The 19,064-nt window shown below is 42.4% G+C and overlaps 1 protein-coding gene across 3 annotated transcripts in view; it reads right to left on the bottom strand.

Annotated features, from left to right (window-relative positions):
• The window catches only part of JARID2 (jumonji and AT-rich interaction domain containing 2), a 270,564-nt gene that overhangs the window by 97,508 nt on the left and 153,992 nt on the right, over positions 1-19,064 (bottom strand). For all 3 annotated transcript variants that reach the window (XM_019662178.1, XM_019662180.1, XM_019662179.1), the window contains one exon: positions 13,794-13,935. In XM_019662178.1, coding sequence (XP_019517723.1) covers positions 13,794-13,935 — 142 coding nt within the window. The remainder of the gene's footprint in view (positions 1-13,793; positions 13,936-19,064) is intronic.

Consider the following 19,064-nt stretch of genomic DNA (forward strand, 5'->3'; position numbering starts at 1 on the left):
ACTTGACTCAATAAAGCATCTGACCTATATTATACTACTATATACTCAACAGAATAGTACTTCATATGAAAGAAACAAGACCTCAAAAGGCTCCATGCATTTCAAAAACTGTCTGAAACCAAATATGAGTAAGAGGACAAAGACCCATTTTCAAGACCTGGCTTTCGCTTCCCTTTTAAATGTTTTTATTCTTTCTGCATTTAATACATGTAGACAACAGGAATTAATATTAATGCTAATACTACACAACTGACGCTTCTATAAAGTGGTCATATATGCTATTGAAACTTTATAGAAACATTCTTCAGAAACTCCAACAACACCAACAAGCAAAAGCTAGGTGGTGTTCTATCGCTGGGAAAACCAAAATCTGAGAGTATGAGATAACAGGGGAAAATGCCAGATACGGTTATTGCCATCATTATGAGAAAATAAGATTTATTCTCATGGAATGAGCTGCTCGGGTTAAATATTTAAAACTTTTAAAGAGGTCAGAAAACCATAGTCGACCTTAAGTTGGCACCACAGGAAGAACCGCAGGGCCTTAGGGCAAGACGGCATTTTTTTTCCCTTCTCTTGGCATCACTAATTAATGATGGCTGATGGAAATTCAGTGACCTTATACTCTGGTTTGAGGACTTCACTCTGGAATCTGCTGTGAAATTAAAAACAGGCACTGCCTTATAGTCTAATCAGATGCCATGAGAGGTCTCAAGGAGTACGTTTACAAGCTATATTTTGGTTTCTCTATAGACGAATATGGAATTTTAGACCCAGAAAGTATTTACAGAATATTAGATAGAAGAACAGAGAGAAGGGTGGAAAAACAAGTGGGGAGGAAGGAGGGGGCAGAGAAAAATATATTACTATCAAAAAACAGCTTGCTTGATTCTTCCCTAACCCTTTTAAATAAAACAAAAAAGCATGGGTAACACTTCAAACACACACATGCACACACACACACACACACAAGACACATATACACCCATTTTCCAATATAATACAAAAGTGTGAAAGATCTGGACAATTCTAAATAGGAATATGTGCTTCCTAAATATGATGACTCCTCTAGGGAGATTTCCTTTCCTTACACTTTATTTGGCTACTCTTAGACTTTCTTTACATTCACAAAAACATGGAAACATTTATCGCATACCAGATACTCCACCAGCAACAAAACAAGGACTTTTCGTCTCTGAGGGAGCAGAGGGTCAAATTCTTTGAAAGCTTGAACATCTGTGAGCACAGCCTAGACAGGGGTGAACTCCCAATTCCCGCCCCACCCAAACACACTCAAGAAAATCAGTGATGATGTCAACTCCATACTCATTTTGTGGAATAGGCTTTAAGCCAGTGGGTCAGAACCGTCAAGATATTTTATGAGGATTACAGTCTTTTGAAACTTCTATCTTTGCAAATCAAAGCAATTCAGTCTAAAGCAAAAGAGAAAATAGTCTTGTCTGAGGTTTACCTCATTCCAAGCAAAAAAACCTACTTATTATTACAGTCTCCCCTGTAAATTTCTAATAGCAGAAATGAACCAAAATCTCTCCCCTAACAAGTCATTTAGTTTACTGCCTTTCCTCCTTAGCTTATACTTTAGAACCTCTCTGGCTGACCGCCCCGACCCAACCCTACCATAAAAATGAAAGGGAGGGAAGAAGACAAGAGAGAGGGAAGTGTGGGGTTGTGGTAGTAAGAACACTCTCCTGCCACCTTAGTTACAACAATGTGCACAGCTTTTAATTGAGCTGCTAAGCAGCCAAGTGAGATAGCGACATCAAGGAACATTCTGTTTAAGAAGCCATGTCTAAACAACCTCCGCACAAGCACTCATATGTAAGCCACAAGTGACATGAATGGCTATCATCGCCCTCACAAGCAAGATGACTCTAAACCCTAACAAACCAGGCATATCTGGGACCCATGTCAGTGTGTTTGCTCTCCATTTCATCAAGGAAGGTTTAAGCAATGGTAAGGTGTTTCGAGGAGGGTCAGATACTATGGAAAAGATGAGGGACGTGTTTACACGTGTCCTTTGTGAGTGCAAAAGGCAAGGAGGACAACAGCACGTGACAAAGACGCTCATATTTAAAAAATCAGGAAGAGCTGTGATACAGAAGGAAGGGAAAAAACTGGTATCCAGTTTCCGTGGCAACCACAAAGCATGCTAGACCGTGATTTGCATGGGAGGTGGAAGTGATATCCCTGCAATCAGATCTCCGAGGTAACAGAAAAAGGAAATGGCCCCAGCAATAATAAAACTGCCTCCAATGAAGTTCTAGCCATTTTCCTTAAACAGATATGGCAGAAGCCAGTGCGCTCACCGGGAACCTTAAGTAAATTACGGGGACCAATGCCTGTTCCCACAAGTGTCTAAAAAAATGTGTCCTCACAACTAATGGCCAATTACGTGAGTGATACTTTGGCGACCTCTCCTCCTGTGCAGGGCACATGTGCTCTGGGCAGGCAGTGTGCTTCCCATACCTTCCTCCACACTCAGACCCCTGCGCAGACCTCCTAGGACAGCGGTGCGTATTTATGCAGAAGTGAGTATCTACAACGACTTTCCTGGACAGAATCCCACATCCAGCAGAAAAATAACTAAGAGAATCTCAGTTTCACTAACGAAAAAGCTTAATAAACAACTCCAGGAAGGTAAGCATTAACAATAAATTTTAAAATAAACTGCACACAGAAAAAAAGTTGCCAGAAAACACCCCTCTCCCTGCTTTAGAATTCCTGGGCAGTGCTGCTCTGTAATCATCAACGGTGCCACCCCACCCCGAATCACCCAGGCCAGGCCTGTGGTGCTTTAACACACACTGGACTTCCATGATAATTTTAAAACTAAAGACAGGATGGAGCCAATGTAAATTTATACTAAAACCTTCTGATCAAAACCAGAAAGCAACAGTGATAGCTTTCAAATTATACAGTCCGCCCAAATCCCTTTTAATTAGCCAAGAACCTCTTGTGTTTAAAGTCAACTCTTCCTTTGGCATGAGAGAGAGAAAGTAAGGAATGAAGACTGGGGTTTGTTTTCACTTTTAGTAAGTGAAGACGGGCTTGCCTACCCGGGGAACCGGAGTCAGTCCAAGAGCTTAGGAAACCTCATGTACACGAGGGCTTTGGAAGGCTGTCCCCCGTCCCAGGAAAGAAGGTCGCATGGAACGTGTGGGAGCCAGCTGTGCTCAGAGGGAGCTTTGTCCTCCTGGAAGGTCAGGTGGCTCTGAGGGCCCAGGCCTGGTTCCTGGCTCTGGGGAAAGCACCTACTGCACAGCGCCAGGCAAGAGGTAAAGTCAGGAACATGGGCTCAGAAGGCTAAGCACTGTGCCATGGCCATGCGGCCTGGAAGGAGGGGAGGAAGGCTGCCTCCTAGGGAAGGAGACGGAGGCAGCAGAAAGGCTCTCTAAGGAGAGGAAGTGCCTCAGAAAACAGATAAGGCTATCCACCCAAGGACAGGGAACCTGGGAAGAGCCCTGCCGCACTGCCCACCAGACGCAGTTTCCCACCCCTCCCCACCATGGCCCTAAGGAAGACGGAGATCCTGAGTCAGAGGGAATGAAATGAGAAGTGACAACCTTCTCCCAGCTCCCGCATCATAGGTATCCAATCCAGAATAAAATGTAGGCTCTTAGCCCTGGGAAAAGTCAAGCACACAGAGGCACCTCTCAGCCCTAACTGTCCCAGTTTGGGTAGTTAACAAGCCCTTGCTTAGAGAGAGGCGCAGGGTAGAGGGAGGGAACAAAATATTCCAAAGAGAGAACCTTCAGTCCATCCCGCCATTTAAGCCAAACAAATCTACCCATTCATGTTCCACACAGGTAACCCCAAAATATCAGCCCAAGTTTAGTCAATCACCCAGGAATCTCATTTGCCACCCACTTCCATATTCTTCCTTCTACGATGTCAAACTCTACCGTCAACTTTAATCCTTCTGGACTTGCCTCCTCTAACATCAACAACGGTACTCCACTCCCCGCCACTCCACCCCTAAAAAAAACCATCCAAACCTCAGCTTTCTTTTCTCATTTGACTGGGCTGTACCATTAGGCTTCCGTAAAAGGAGTTGCCTGGTACCTTTAGACTATTCTTGTACATAGTCGAGTAGGCCTGACACGTAAGAAAGAAGGAAAGGATGCACTCATCCAAGTGCTTCACTGATGACAAACAAGGCTCTGCTGCCTGTAAACCAAAGCAACAGAAAGGTTGCTCTGTAACCCCTAAATCATGCCACCTAAGTAATAATCTGCCAAGTAGTTAATTGGGTTGTCGGAAAAGTCATGACTCATTTTTGCAACGAAAACAGAAAAAATATATCATGGAGCCAGCCAAGTGGCACGTTGGTTAAGAGTTGAACTCGGACGCCAGCTCTGAGCAGCAGGGCCCCAGTTCAGATCCCACATGAGGGCCAGTGCTGCTGCGCTCTCTACAGCTAAGATGGTAAACAACAGCTCGACCTGGGGCTGGGCTGCCGTGAGTCCCTGGCGATGACGTAGGCTGAAGCCCCTGCTGCAGTGGGCTGCCATAAGCTGCCGTGAGTGGCTGGCAGCCAGCGTGAGCTGCCGTGAGCCACCGTCCAATGGCCAGCAAGCGACTGCCTCCCCCAGGAAGAACACAATGATAATACCAACATGGGCCAGTGAAGCGACATCCTCCACAACTAGACTGAAGAACAAAAGGACAGCAACTTGTGTACTCCTCCAATTCCCCAATAAATCTTTAAAAAAAAAAAAAAAAAAGTCTTGACTTTTCCTACAATCCAATACAATTCCAAGACAGGAAAGAGAGATAGGGAATTCCATAAACCTCCCACGAATAATTTCATGTGCAAAACCAGTCAGACGTTATGTGGAAGACGTCATCTTCGTTCTGCAGATGGCCATGGCCAGGCTCTATTTCACCATGCAGGACAGGAGGGAGGGGGGATTTGGCTGCAAGGGAAAAATACCTAACCATGAACGGGGGTGAGCAGCATGTGCCTGCAGTGAACAGAACACGCGTGTACTTCAGCCAGTAAGACCCTCTGACAGAATCAGAAATGCTCTCACAGCTCTCTCTGCTACCCAACTTGAGACATTTGGCACTCAGTTTCACCTCGGTGACAATTTTATCTGAGAAAACATTTAAGATCAAGGTTAAGGTATAGACAGCTGAGATACAAACTCCTGTTCCACCACACCTGAACAGTAGAAAAGGTGAAGCAGGTCTTAAGTAGGCACCATGAGGTGAGTCAATACGTTTACCCCTCAAAACCGACCAGCTCTGGTCAGCTAAATGAGACGTGAAGTAAAAGGGTTCTTCTCCCAGGGGAACACAGGAACAACCCGTGAAAATCACAAAGTAATCACAGCTCTGTGTGGAACAGCCGCCTGAAACAGAAGAGTCAGCTAGGTCCTAAATGTTCTCATATCCAGGATAAACCTTTCTCCCCGGCATTCTTCAGCACGAAAAGCATGACCACTAGCCTCTAATTCTGGGGAACTCCAGAGATGATTTGAAAAGCAAACTGCATGTTGATCAAGATAAGCTACTAGGGGTTTCCCCCCTTTCTGTCTGCTTGGTTTACAAAGAAGAAAATAATTTTGTTAATTTCATTAAAAAAAGAAATACAAACACTGGCAAAGAGGAGAACATTTACGAGGTTCTGTGATCTGAGAAGCCCCAGGGGTTGTGCACTGCACAAAGGGACTCAGCTGAGGGAGAGAGTGGGGCTAGGATCCTGCCAGGGTTCAGCTCGCCAGGCCAGGTACTGCTGGCCCCAAAGGAGTGCCCTTCTGGGATTCACGTGTCTGGGAGGTACCTGAAAGAGTGAGAACCTCCATCTGCTACCCCTCATTGAAAGTGACATGGTGTAGTAAAAAAGCTCAGGTATTATAGACATGAAGACTTAGATTCAAATCCTGACTTTGTTACTTACAAGAAATGTGTCATGAGTAAGGTGTAGTGAAACTCTGATGGCTTAGTTATTAAAACTAAGACAATAAAACCTTCCAGGTGTTTCATGAGGATTCTTAGCACAATATGCTACATTTACTAAGAGGCAGTTCTTTTTGTTTTAGAGACTGAGGTTCTAGAACTGCAACCTCAGAGCCTGAAGGATCTCTAACAGTGAGATGTTTCTATTTATAGATCCCTGGTTCCTTATTTTGAAATTGTCTTTTTCATTGTGTCAGGGCTTACGCAAGTCACTTTTTTTCTCTTTAAATGACTAACAAAATTAAATGAAAAGATTATGACTATGACTATGACTATGATAAAGTACAAATATGGTACAGTAGCCCCCCACCCCCCCATTATCCGCAGGGCATACTTTCCAAGACCCCCAGTGGATGCCTGAAACCACAGATAGTACTGAACCCTATATATACTATGTTTTTCCTATACATACTTTTCACTTAAAGGAAATACTGTACTGTTTCTCTTTGGCATATACAAATTACCAGCATCATTACTCTTGCACTTTGGGGCCATCATAAAGTAAAATAAAGGTTACTTGGACACAAGCACTGCGATACCACCACAGTCAATAATAAAAATGGCTACTAAGTGACTAACGAGAGAGAAACATATACAGTGTGGATTTGCTGGACAAAGGGAAGATTCACAGCCCAGGCCTGATGGAGCAGGACAGCACGAGATGATCACACTACCCAGAATGGTGCACAATTTAAAACTTATGAATTGTTTATTTCTGGAATTTTCCATTTAATGTCTGGACCACAGTTGACTGCAGGTAGCTGAAACCATGTATGAGGATGGAGGAGGCTACATTTTCTGGTGATGTGTTTTGCTCTCACTCATTCAGCATTCAAAGGACAGATAGCAACTTTTGCTTCTAGCTGCGACGGAATAATAGAGACAGAATTTACTTCCTGCCTGAAAGAACTAAAACTCCACGCAAGACAATGGACATCACATAACAAAGCACTGTAATCCCAAGTGCTGGAAAACAAATGATTTGTTCAGCTTACTGCCTGGAGAGAATTTCCAGGCCATGGCACAAGGAGGGGAAATTCAAGCCGAGTCTAGAGGAATGTGAATGGAGGAGAAGGAGCTGAGAGCTTGAGGAAGCCAAGGTACTGGAACAGAATCTGTAGGGCAGAGTACCTGAGAGGGGATAGTCACACAGAAAACTCCAGACACTGCCGAGGGTCCTCCTCAAGTGCTTGCCGAGTACAAGCAAGAATGTGTGTGAGAGCAAACTACCCCAAGGAAAAGTACAACAAGAAGGGATTAGCGGGCATAGTCCCCGATTCCCACACAGGGCCAGGAACAGTGCCCTGTACCCACTGGCCAAAATGGTAATAACCATTATGATTCACAGGGCATCAAGTCGAGTGCTCATTGGGGTTTTACCCAAGTTGGGGGAAAAACTTGACCCTACACTAAATACTGTTCTGGCCCTATCTAACAAAGCTAAAAAGCCAAGACCCAAAACGATCAAGCTGCTACCTAATAACTTAAATCACATTCTAGAGTAATGCTCAAAAATGAGTAGAAAAATACCAATATACCCAGCACCAAACAAAGGAAAATTTACAATGCCTGACATTCAATAAGAAATTACCAGACAAGCAAAATAGTGCCAAAAAAGAGGCCATATTGAGGAGGAACATCAATCAATCCAAACTGAACCATAAATGATACAGATGACAGGATTAGTAGACAAAGATATACATCTATTATAACTGTATTCCATACATTCAGAAATGTAGAGCAAACCTAAGCATATTAGGAGAGACAGTGAAGATAATAAAAAGATCAAAATCTAATTTATAGAGACAGAAACAACAATCTCTGAGATTAAAAAGTACATGTCTGCAGATTCGGGGTAGAAACTACCTAAAATGAAACACAGAGGGGAAAAAAGACTGAAGTAAAATGAACAGAGCTCAATGAGCTACGGGGACAGCTTCACGGAGCCAAATATACATGCAATTGAAATCCCTAAAGGGGGAAAGAGGAACACACACGAAAACACTATTTGCAGAGATACTGGCTCCAAAGTTTCTCAAACTGATGAAATCCACAAAACCAAGAAGTCCAATGAACTCCAAACCCAACAAACTAAGAAAACTATACCATAGGACACTGCAAGATAGATTAGAAGAAAGTCTTAAGAAGTAGACTGGGGAACATGACATTTCTTGGAGAGTTAAGAATAACAAGAGACATCTTGTCAGGAACAACGCAAACCAGGAGACAGTGGAGTGAAACATATCTTTTAAATTACTATGGGCAGGGGGAACCCTAGAATTCTAAACCAGCAAAAAGATCTTTTGAAAATGAAGGTCAACTTCTTAGAACTGCATGTGGTTCTATTATTCTCATAAATAAAGATATTTTCTTTAAATGAGGGTGAAAAAAGACCTCTAAAGGCCCTTTCAGACATACAAGAGCTGAGACACTCAACCCCAGAGCAGACCTATATTAGACGCAGTACAGTCCTTCAGGTAATAGCAAAAGGAAAACCGTCGCGGAAAGACAATGATGGAAAGGGAAGAACAGTACCAGAAATGGCAACTATTTAGGTTCATAAAAGCGCAGACAGGCTGGACACATCTACCTTTACTTTATATTCAATTCCGCAATTATTTTCTGTGATTATTAAAGGTGCTACATAATACTCCATTCCTCAATGCTACCCCTGCCTTACTTCCTTAAGAATATGTCTTACTCAAGGTAGCTCTAGAATTATAATAGTACTAATCTCCACTTTGTAAAATACTCTGCAAGGTTGTAACAACAAAATAATCTGCACTAGCCTTGTGAGTAAAGGCGTTAAAATCTAAATCGAAAGTTAAGAGAAATATCTGTGTGCTGTTTTTTTTTGGCTTTGAATTTTGGCAACATACCATTTAACATTACACTATATTACAAATACATTTTATTAAAGGCAAATGTAAAAATAATTTAGGATTTTCAAATCCTTAAGGCTGTTCGCACTGAATAACTCCAGTGTCTCACAGTGCAGGCAGACAAGCAAGAACCCTATGCTTGTGGGCCTATCTTCCTTTCAAACTTGAGGGTGTGCAAGTATTTTACATCAACAAAGTAATTCAGAACAGAAAGAATAAGGAAAACCTGTAGGCTAGTAATTCAACTGTGTGTGTAGTTTGGGGGGAAGGGAGGATACTTGTCAAAAGCCAAGGAGAATTCTCATCATCTTCAACATGTACTCATATCCAGAAACTAAACTGCTCTAAATCATAGCATCCTCACCCTTAAACTATTTCTTCAAAATCCAATATGCTGGAACAGGACTAACTATCCTTGAACTCAGTAAGTCTTACACTATCCATGGTCTAACTAAAATACAGCAGCTCAGAAAGAAAACAGTTATGTCCCTGCAGAGGCACAGTCTGCACTTTTCACTAGTTCAGTAGACTCTCTTGGAGTTTGTTTTTCAAAGTGTGTGAGGGTTCTTAGCTTTCAAGCACTGGCAAATAGGGGCTTCCCCCAAGGTGAAGGAATGACTAACGTGTGAATAGCCGAGATAGAATCTGCTCACCAAGATCTCATCCTCGCAAACTTCAACCTCACCTCACTTCTGCCTGCTTAGAGCAAGCAAATACCTGGTCACACCAGGCTTTGCGAAGGAAATTCACACTACACAACCACAAAGATCCTTCCTGTGACTCAGTAACTTCAAAAGAGGGGCACACGCCCACACTTTCCATCTGCCCACAGATGGCTGCGTTGGGAGTACCATGGAGGAAAGACAGAAATCTTAATTTGTATAAATCAAAATCCCTGTAAAACACGTCTGAGAAGTCTCCAGCAAACATGCATATTCACACGTAACGATTCATGTGCCACGTACACTGATGATAGCTAATAAGATCTGTCTAGCACCCAGGACTCATTATACACCTAAGTGCTTGCTCTTCATGAATTACCTTATTCAAGCACACAAAACCACCATGAGATGGTTACTATTGCCCTAGATATTGGACAGGTGAGAAAACTGAGGTCCAGAAACGTCACAGAACCTGCCCAACAGCACATAATGAACAGGTCGGTGGTCGAGCCAGAGGAAGACCACGTGCCCACCTCCAGTCCACACTCTTAACAGCGGGGTCACATACAAGCCCCTGTGACATGTCCCTAAGGACTAACACTGTCTTTATATTTTTCCTACCTGTTCCTCCACCTACCCAAAAACAAAATACACACACAGTTAATACTGCTATATATTTGAGCAGTCAATTCAAATGACCATTTTTTAGATCAAGCATTCTAGATCTTCCACTTACTCACACCTATAAAAATACACGATCACCAACTTCTTTGTACAACACTTTCCTTTCCATCAGCCAAAGAAGTAACCCCCATTCCAGAGTTTGTCGCAGTCAGTCCACACCTGACTGACAAAACGTGTCCATTCTGGTTTTGGAAAATACTCAGAAACTTCTTGCGGGAAACACAAATTTTACAATAACTGAATGTAATGGGACTGGGAGTATAGGGTGGGGAGAGGGGAGGGGTGGGGTGGGGGGGAGACAGGGGGAGTTAAGCATGGCTGATTGAAGGCTGTACGTCTTCATAACGTTTCCATTCTGAACAGTGAAAACTACATTAATGTATAATTCTTTAAAAACATTTTAAACTCATCTGGGCCGGCCGAGTGGCTCAGCTGGTTAAGAGCTCGCTTGGGAGCACCAGCTCTGAGCAGGAGGCCCTTGGTTCGGATCCCACATTGAGGGCCAGTGACACTGCCCTCTACAGCTAAGATGATGAACAACAGCTTGACCTGGAACTGGGATGCTGTGAGTTGCCGGAGACCGTGTAGGCTGCAGCAGGGCTGCAGTGGGCTGCCGTGAGCTATGTGAGTGGCTGGCAGCCAGCGTGAGCAGCTGGTAGCTAATGTGAGCTACCGGGAGCCGCTGTGAATGACCAGCGACCGATTGCCTCAACCTGGAAGAGCGCAATGATCATACCAACATGGGCCAGTGAAGCGATGTCCTCCACAACTGACTGAAGAACAAAAAACAGCAATTTGTCTACCTGTCTGTTCCCCTCCCCCCAATAACCCAATAAAAAATCTTTAAATATAAATATATATATATATATATATATATATATATATATATATATATTTTTTTTTAAACCTCATCTACCACAATGATCAAAAGGAAAGGAAACTGAACACCTAGGGAACACCGACCAACGCCAAGTCCTTCATATCTTCATTGGCTGGTCTGTGCTGTCCATCAAATAGGCAAAGAGTTTCTAGAGAGAGTGTGGCTTTTTCTTTTGCAAAGAGTGAATTCAGATGATGACCTTTTAATGGCTAAGTAAAAAGATACCTTTTATTTTTGCCTCAATAAAGAAAAATAAATCCTATAGACTCTGGATTCTACTGCTTTCTACGTGCCTAGAAGATCCCCAACTTCGTTTAAAACCAATGCACCAAGCACTTACATCGAAACATAGCTTAGGGGGCTTCCTGTATTAAAATAATACTTTGTAAACACACGGGACATTCTGACTAAAGACTTAAGAAACACGTCACAAGCATCATCAGAAAATGGAATTGCTTCAATTTGCAGGTTGGACACTCATTGCCAGGTTGAACTAAGGCTGGCATAGTCTACACCTCAGACTTTCATTTTTTTAGAGAAATCAAACATAAATTCCTTATTTCTTTCCCCCTCCCCACCAAGACAAAAGACATATTAACTGGTGACCCTAAAAACGTGTACTTAGAGTAATTAACTGCACAAGCATAGCCAGCAATTCGTACCATTCCCAAAATGTACAGAATGCTTTGTCTAAGCAAATATACTAACTACACTACCTGTCTGTAGACTACACAGCCTTCCATCTGTAATCCAGGCCACCAAAGACCAGCCCTAAATCCAGCCGAACCTGTCAATCCTTAAACTACATTATGGCCCTGAGAGATTTCACTAGTAGGGCATGATCATAACCAAATAAGGCTGTTATGAGTCTTTGATTCAGGAAGACAAGATCCTTGGCATACTAATAATTAGAGTGGATTAGCAATGGTGAAATTCTCCCTTAAGTTCACCCTGACCCAAACTTCCCAAAGTCCGGAAGAACTACAGTTAAATGAGTGCTGTGCACACAGCTGTCACACAACACCAATATACCATGCAAAGAGGAAGCCAGCAGCACTGTCATGTGAGAAAGGCACTAGCAGCCAGGGACCAAGGGCCACCCTCCAAGAGAATGAAGCCTGCTGATCTCTGTCACCACACTCCCATGCAGGCTGGCTCTTACCAGAGGTGAGGGTGACAGGCAGCAACAAAACACAGCTCAAGGACTGGGTGCTGTTACTGCCAACCACACACACAGAATTTTGCAGCTCCAACAAAAATGAAACATGATGCCAGACGCATAACCACCCACCCATGTTTGGAAGCATGGATAATATTATTGCACATTCCAATATATTTACTGATGGGCTTTTTTTTAACACATCCTAAACTCCCCTGATGCAGTCCTCAAACTGGGGCAGAGTGAATATTTGTTACAGAGTATCTGAAACATAATAGGCTTGTCACTGAGACACTCACCCAAGTGTCTTTAGAAAGAGTAGCATACAAAGCCCAGTACACTGGCACAGACACTTCGTACATATGCTTGCTAACTGTGCTAACAACAAATCTAATGACATCCAAGACAGTGCTGAGGATTAAGAGAAAATGGAGATGGAAGTTAATACAGACTCTGAATCACGGGGCTTTTTAAACAAAGACACGGCATGATGGAAGAAAATAAATTAAGACTTTGAGCGATGCATCTCAAATATCAGATCCACAGCACAGATCTATTAAAGAGGTCAAATATCTCCACGTGGCTGACTTTGTCCTTCCCTCTTAATTTTTCACCATACTCAGTTCTTCTTTAGATATACACATCTAGTTTCTGAAAAGTAACCATAATTCTGTAGAAAGAGTAAACAAAGTAGACCAGACCAGGGTAGTTTTTTCCTTTCCCCAACCTCTCAAACTAACAGAGTCTAAGAAAATGTCATTAATCTAGTCATCCAGGAAAACATCAAGTACGAGAACGGAAAAGGAACAAAATTAAATATAAATTCTAAATGGGGGTGGGTAGGGGGGCGGAGATGGGAGATGACCCATGAGATATGAAATGAGGCAGATAACTAGCAAAGGGTTCTGAAAACATCCAATTAAAAGCATTATTATATAATGTCACTGCCACTGTTTGATCGTGAAGCCACAAACTCTTATCAAACTACCATAGCCAACTTCCTCATCAAACTAACTTAAGTTTATTTAGGGAAGTTATTAAAAAGAAAACCTGCTGGCAAATTTAAAATTTTAAGAGCTGATTCCACAACTACTAATCTAGTTAAACACCAAATGGATTTTGCTTTAATGAGGGGGAAATAATTTGTAGAAACACCACATTTAATTCTTCAAATCTGTAGAAACAGTTTTCTCTTCAAGAATAGCAAAATACTATCTAATATACTCAAGAAATACTGATGAAAATCAATTAAATAAAATGAACGGTGAAGACAGGAATTACAAGTCGGTGACTGGCCAATTTTTATGGCAGCAACATGTTTTGTTTGCGCCATACCAGTTTTTGTGTATTTGTTTTTAATTGTAATTAGGGGACAGTGTTTAGAAACCAGAACATCTCACAAACAAATTCAGAATTCTGGCTTCCCTACGGCAAATCCGGAGACTGGGTAAATGGGCTCCAGTTTGTTCCCATGTGGCAAAAACTGGCACCTAGTTTGCAGTCCCTGGTTTAGGGCACCAATGCTGTCAGCCTTGAGTACTAACCTTTTCCTCGACGGCCCTTCTTCAAAATCTGAAGAACTAACATCGTTGCTAGTAGAAGACACTTGGGATGCATCATCCTTCTCATTCTCTGACTGTTCTGATGCTGGTCCTAATCCCTTAGACTGGCCATTACCAAGGAGCCCTACAGGTGAGAAAAGGGGACAAACACTTAAATATATGACATCAGGAAGCAGCACTTTACCATAGTTAACCCTACACAACGGCTTGACTCGTGAAGACAGACGAGATTTCAGATAGAAAAGAATTAAAAGGCACATATCCCTTGTGAACGGGGGCAAAGGCACACCTCGTCTGCTTTGGCCCTTTGACAAGAATGAAATGCCTACCTAACAAGGAAACAATTTCAACAGCAAGCAATTCAAGCAGAAAATTGTCATCATAATCATATAGTGATTCTTTTTTGAAGTACATAAACACCTTTTATGGCTGGGGAGCGGAAAAGGAAGCAAGGCATCTCAAGTATTACCAATTTAAACTAGTTATCCTTTGAGGCTAAATATTTACTCTAGAAATAATGAAATCCTTTTGGTATTGCCTTCAGGAACCAGGACCTCCCACCCAAGAAAAAAAGCATCATTACTTTAGAGCCGTATCCTAGTTGCTAACTAGAAATCCTACTACCCAACTTTCTCTGCATAACAATCCACTATATTAGACAGTCACCATATTTGCCTTTGATTGTCGCAAAGGAAAAGGGTGGCACCATGCCGGACAGGGAAGCTTGGAGCCCGAAGATGTGTAACCACATTGGAGGAACTTCCTAGCGAACAGCTATGCCAGGTGATATGCAAGTATTTTAACAAGCACTAAGGCCACACTCATAGGTGACAGCTGAATAAAAGCCTGGGCCGTCTTCTAGCACTCAGATGTCCTAGCATCTAGGGTTCTGGATACGACTTAGGTTCCAGCTATGGGGAGGCTGGTACCAACCCAAGTGTCCACAGCGACTGGCCGCCAATTTCACTGTCTAGTCACCAGCCTCGTGGGCATCAGCAGGAATGCCAGCACGCTATCTGTATTTTCACAGCCAAAGTGTTGGGCTTTTAAATGAAGCCAAAAGTGCACAGTGACCCCTTGGTTTTTTTTTTTCCGACCCTTCCACCAATTTTGTAAGCACTGAACTCCCAGTATTAAATCCCTTTTTGGCTGAAAAACTTAATGGTGGTTCCTATCAATTATACTGAACACTATATAGAACACAGTATTCTGTATATTTGGTAAATTTGTCTGAAAGACCATAGTACACTGCAACAAAACCACGGCACGTGGTCTGTTTATGCATGCATTTCCGCAGTTATTTATTTTTACATCATTTCAGAGGGTGTGTAGTAACTTAAGGTTGGAAATCTAATACAGTGCGGTAAATACAATCCCATGGCTGTCACGGAGACATGTGGCTTTGGGAGTCATGACTACAATATGGAAATGAAAATATATACAACTTCCCAAGAAAGAGAAAGTGGGAAGAGTTTGCACTGCAAGGCCAACAGGAGACATAATTGTATGGAAATCTGAGAGTCTAAGGGTAGAACTATGGCCAACATTTCAAAGATTAGAGCTGTGCTGCCCCATGGCAGTCGTCACTAGTCACGTGTAGCTATTGAGCATTTGAAATATGGCTAGTATGGATAAGGAAATAAACTTTTATTTAATTTTAGTTAATTTAAAACTGAATGTAACTAGTATTTCATTAATGATTTTATATTGGTTAATTTCTTGAAATATTTTGGATGTATTATTAGGTTAAGTCAAATATATTACAATTAATCTTACCTCTTTTTTTATTATATATTTTAAGGGCAGCTCTAGAAAACTAAAACACTACATGTGGGTTGAAATTATGTTTTTATCAGCACTAAATTGGAGCACTTCAGTAATGTCACACGGAAGGGGGGTGGGGGGCGCGGCGAGGCCCAGACCACCCAAACAGTAGGAAGGTACAGATAATACTTAGCTGAGATTAGGAAACTGGCCCAGTGACATAATATGTCATAGTTGTAAACAGAGGAAAAGACAGATGTATTATCACACTTGAAAAAGATGGAAAACTCAAAATAAAAATAGGATTACAGAACCATATGTAAAATTAGTAAGAAAAAAGCAAATATGCATCTTAAATATAAGTGTACTCTTGGTCGGGTTCACATTTTACTACCATAATACATAAAGGAGAATAAACGAGGAAAGGAGGGAGGGAATATGAACTCATCCATTCATTTTCTTAACACCTACCATACGCCAGGGAACTTTGGATACGGGGTACATCAAACAAAATCTAAATTCCAGTGAGAGGAGACAGATCAACAACAAACACACAAGGGAGTATCAGTTAGTAGTACGTGCAAAGAAGAAAGTTCGAGCTTTTCAGGGCAAGGAAAAGTGCTAAGGGCAGGCAGTGAATATGAATCAATTGGAGCCAGCCAGCAAGCATGCAATACCAACACAAGAACAGCAAAGTTATAATTTGCAATATGCTTAAAAACAAAGTACAAAAACCAGTGATGATGGTGGTGAAGGAGGAGGGGGAGGAGGTTGTTTTGAAAGTATATTTGGATCAAGGAGGAAGTAAGGAAGGACTAGATGCTGCCAGGTGAAGGTGGGAAAGAAATGCTGCTGTCCCCTTTGGTGCATAACAAGATCTTAAGTATCCGCTGAGTGAGTAAGCAGCCAGTGATGACTGAGTGAGTGAGTGGGTGGGTGGGTGGATGATTTAGCAGAGAAAACTTAAGCTATTCAATGACAGCTATACTCTTGTCCTTCTATCAAGAATCATCTCAGTAGATTGTAAACAGTAATGATCCTCCAACTTGAGCATGCATCAAAATCACCAGGAGGGCTTGTTCAAACATAGTCCCCTAGGCCTCAACCCCAATGTGTCCTATTTTAAGTGCCAGGTGATGTTGATGCTGCTCCGGCTGGTCCCGGACCCACATTCTCAGAACCACTACTGCAGAGAAGAGCAAGGTTCAAACCAGTAAGAGACCTAGTTGCTCTAAGACACATATAAAGCTCTGGGTAAGTGTGAATGAGATCCCAGGAACCAATTATGATTTCACAAAGGATCACAATACAAATTCACAGTCAAGCACCCAGTCCCACTTTCGTGGGGCATTCTCCCACCTTCCATCAACAATTTTGTGAAGCGAAAGAAGGTTGCTTGCGTAGCTTATCACAACGTTGCAAGAGTCAGCTAATGACAAACACAGACTTTAAAAAAGTTAACATGCTGGGGGTAAGTGTTCCTATCTAAGAGGCATCAATGTAAAAAGGCATACAATGTTTCTTCCCTCCAAAAAAAAAAATCAACTGTCCAAGCACAAATGCAGGGAAGCTGGGTTATGAAATTTTAGATGAAAAACGGGGAATTTAATGGACTGGATTGTATATGTGAGCTCACTGCGAGGCGAAACGGATGAGCACACTCTGAAACACTAAGGCACGGCTGAGCTAGCGACCCTGAAGAGAGTAAGAGTAGAGGGTCCATTGTCCAAAGCCCTCACCAGACTCATCTCTTCGAAGAGCTCCAAAATTTCCCCCATTCCAAGGATGAACAATGACCGATTTCCTCAACTAGAAAAGAGGTGGCTAGCAGACTGACTTTCCTTCCAGATTACGAAAATGAGGCCCCTACACAGGGAACTGAATGCCTGTTATGCAAATTAAAGGACGTCAGCTTTTCATTGCCTTCCTAAGGGGCTGACTTGTTCTGCATATGATCGACTTTTTTCAATTTGAGTACTCGCATCCTGTAGATATCAGCACAAAGAAAATTTACATTTATTTTTAGTTAGACAATCTACACGGTTGGATAAAGCTGGGCTTTTTCTTTTCTACACACCTCCACACACACCCCCCTTTCCACATCTCCAGTGTACTGGCTACCCCCTTTCATTTTGAATGTTTTCATCCGAATTGTACCGCCTGCCCAATCCAGACGAGCCAGGTCAGCAAGATGGAATGTGATGCCACCGGGCAGAGCAGCCATTATTATAACATTAGATGAGTTCATGGGTGCTGCCTTTTCCTTCCTCTAACAAAGCCCTGCCACCAATTTTTAAATTATTTTTTAGTCTATGAGAAATCATGAAATGGCATCTCCTCCTTCAAACACAAACTGATTTTCTTTTTCTAAGCCCTTCCCCCAGCCTCCACAAACCTTTGCTGGGGAGAGGAGGTTAAACAGAGGAAATGGAATGGCCCAAAGATTCGGTCTACCCACATTAGCATTTGTTCTCCTCTATTAATATTCAGTAGGCTGAACTTAAATTAAACCATGTCTATTGTCTTTCACAAAAGCAATAAATATGGGCTGAAAATTCCAAATCACCGCAGTAAAGGCAGCCTTGGGACTGCCTGAAACCTCAGCTAGTCACCATCAGCTGACAGGAGCTGCATGTCACAGGCCCAGACCACTCAGCCACCACAATGGCAGGCCCATTCTCACAGCTGAGAACCCCAAAGAAATCAAATACACCAGAACCCTGCCATCCAATTCAGGAGCTTTTCATCCCATCTCCCAAATTAGCAAGAAAAGCAGAGGCTTTTAAGGCTACTGCCACCCAAACCGGCTTCTTTCTAAGCCTGGAATAGCAGCAGCAAAGGCGAGGAAGAATTCCTGTTCTGGAGGCTGGGATAGAGGACCTTCCCCCTCTTGCCTTAACGTGAAGGGGGCTGGGAAAATGGAAACATAAACGAGGCCGAAGATTCCTTTAGCTGAAGGAACTTCAACTGAGCAACTGCTGAGAGCTACAGATTTCAGAACATAAACGTATATAGAGAAGGCAATTCTTTACTAGTATCTGCATGAAAGGACTAGAATGTACAGTCCTTCTAATTTTATGTTTTAGACACAAAGAAGTTGCACCAGTCCCCCCCATCAGCTAGCTACGCATACGTGACTGGATACAAAACCAAAGGGAAAACTAATGCCTCTCAGTCGCTAAAGCAATGCTTAAAGAAGGGTTAAAGAGAAAGGAAACACAAGGAGACCTTGAAGCTGTTCCTGGGCTTCCAAAACATCTGGAGCACACCAAGCGTATTAGCATATTAGGTAGAGTCAAAGGATTTGGCTTTGTTGTAGAAGAGATGCACAAAAGGTAATTCTGTATTACAGAGCCAATGCCCGTCTGTCACCCTGTCACTGTGAGACAAGGTTTCACATTACATATTAAACAGTCAAGCATCCAAAGAGAGCTTTCATTTTCAGCAGCTGTGTGTGTGTGTGTGTGTGTGTGTGTGTGTGTGTGTGTG

The sequence above is a fragment of the Hipposideros armiger genome, unplaced genomic scaffold (assembly GCF_001890085.2).
Source record: "Hipposideros armiger isolate ML-2016 unplaced genomic scaffold, ASM189008v1 scaffold_369, whole genome shotgun sequence".
Lineage (NCBI taxonomy): Eukaryota > Metazoa > Chordata > Mammalia > Chiroptera > Hipposideridae > Hipposideros > Hipposideros armiger.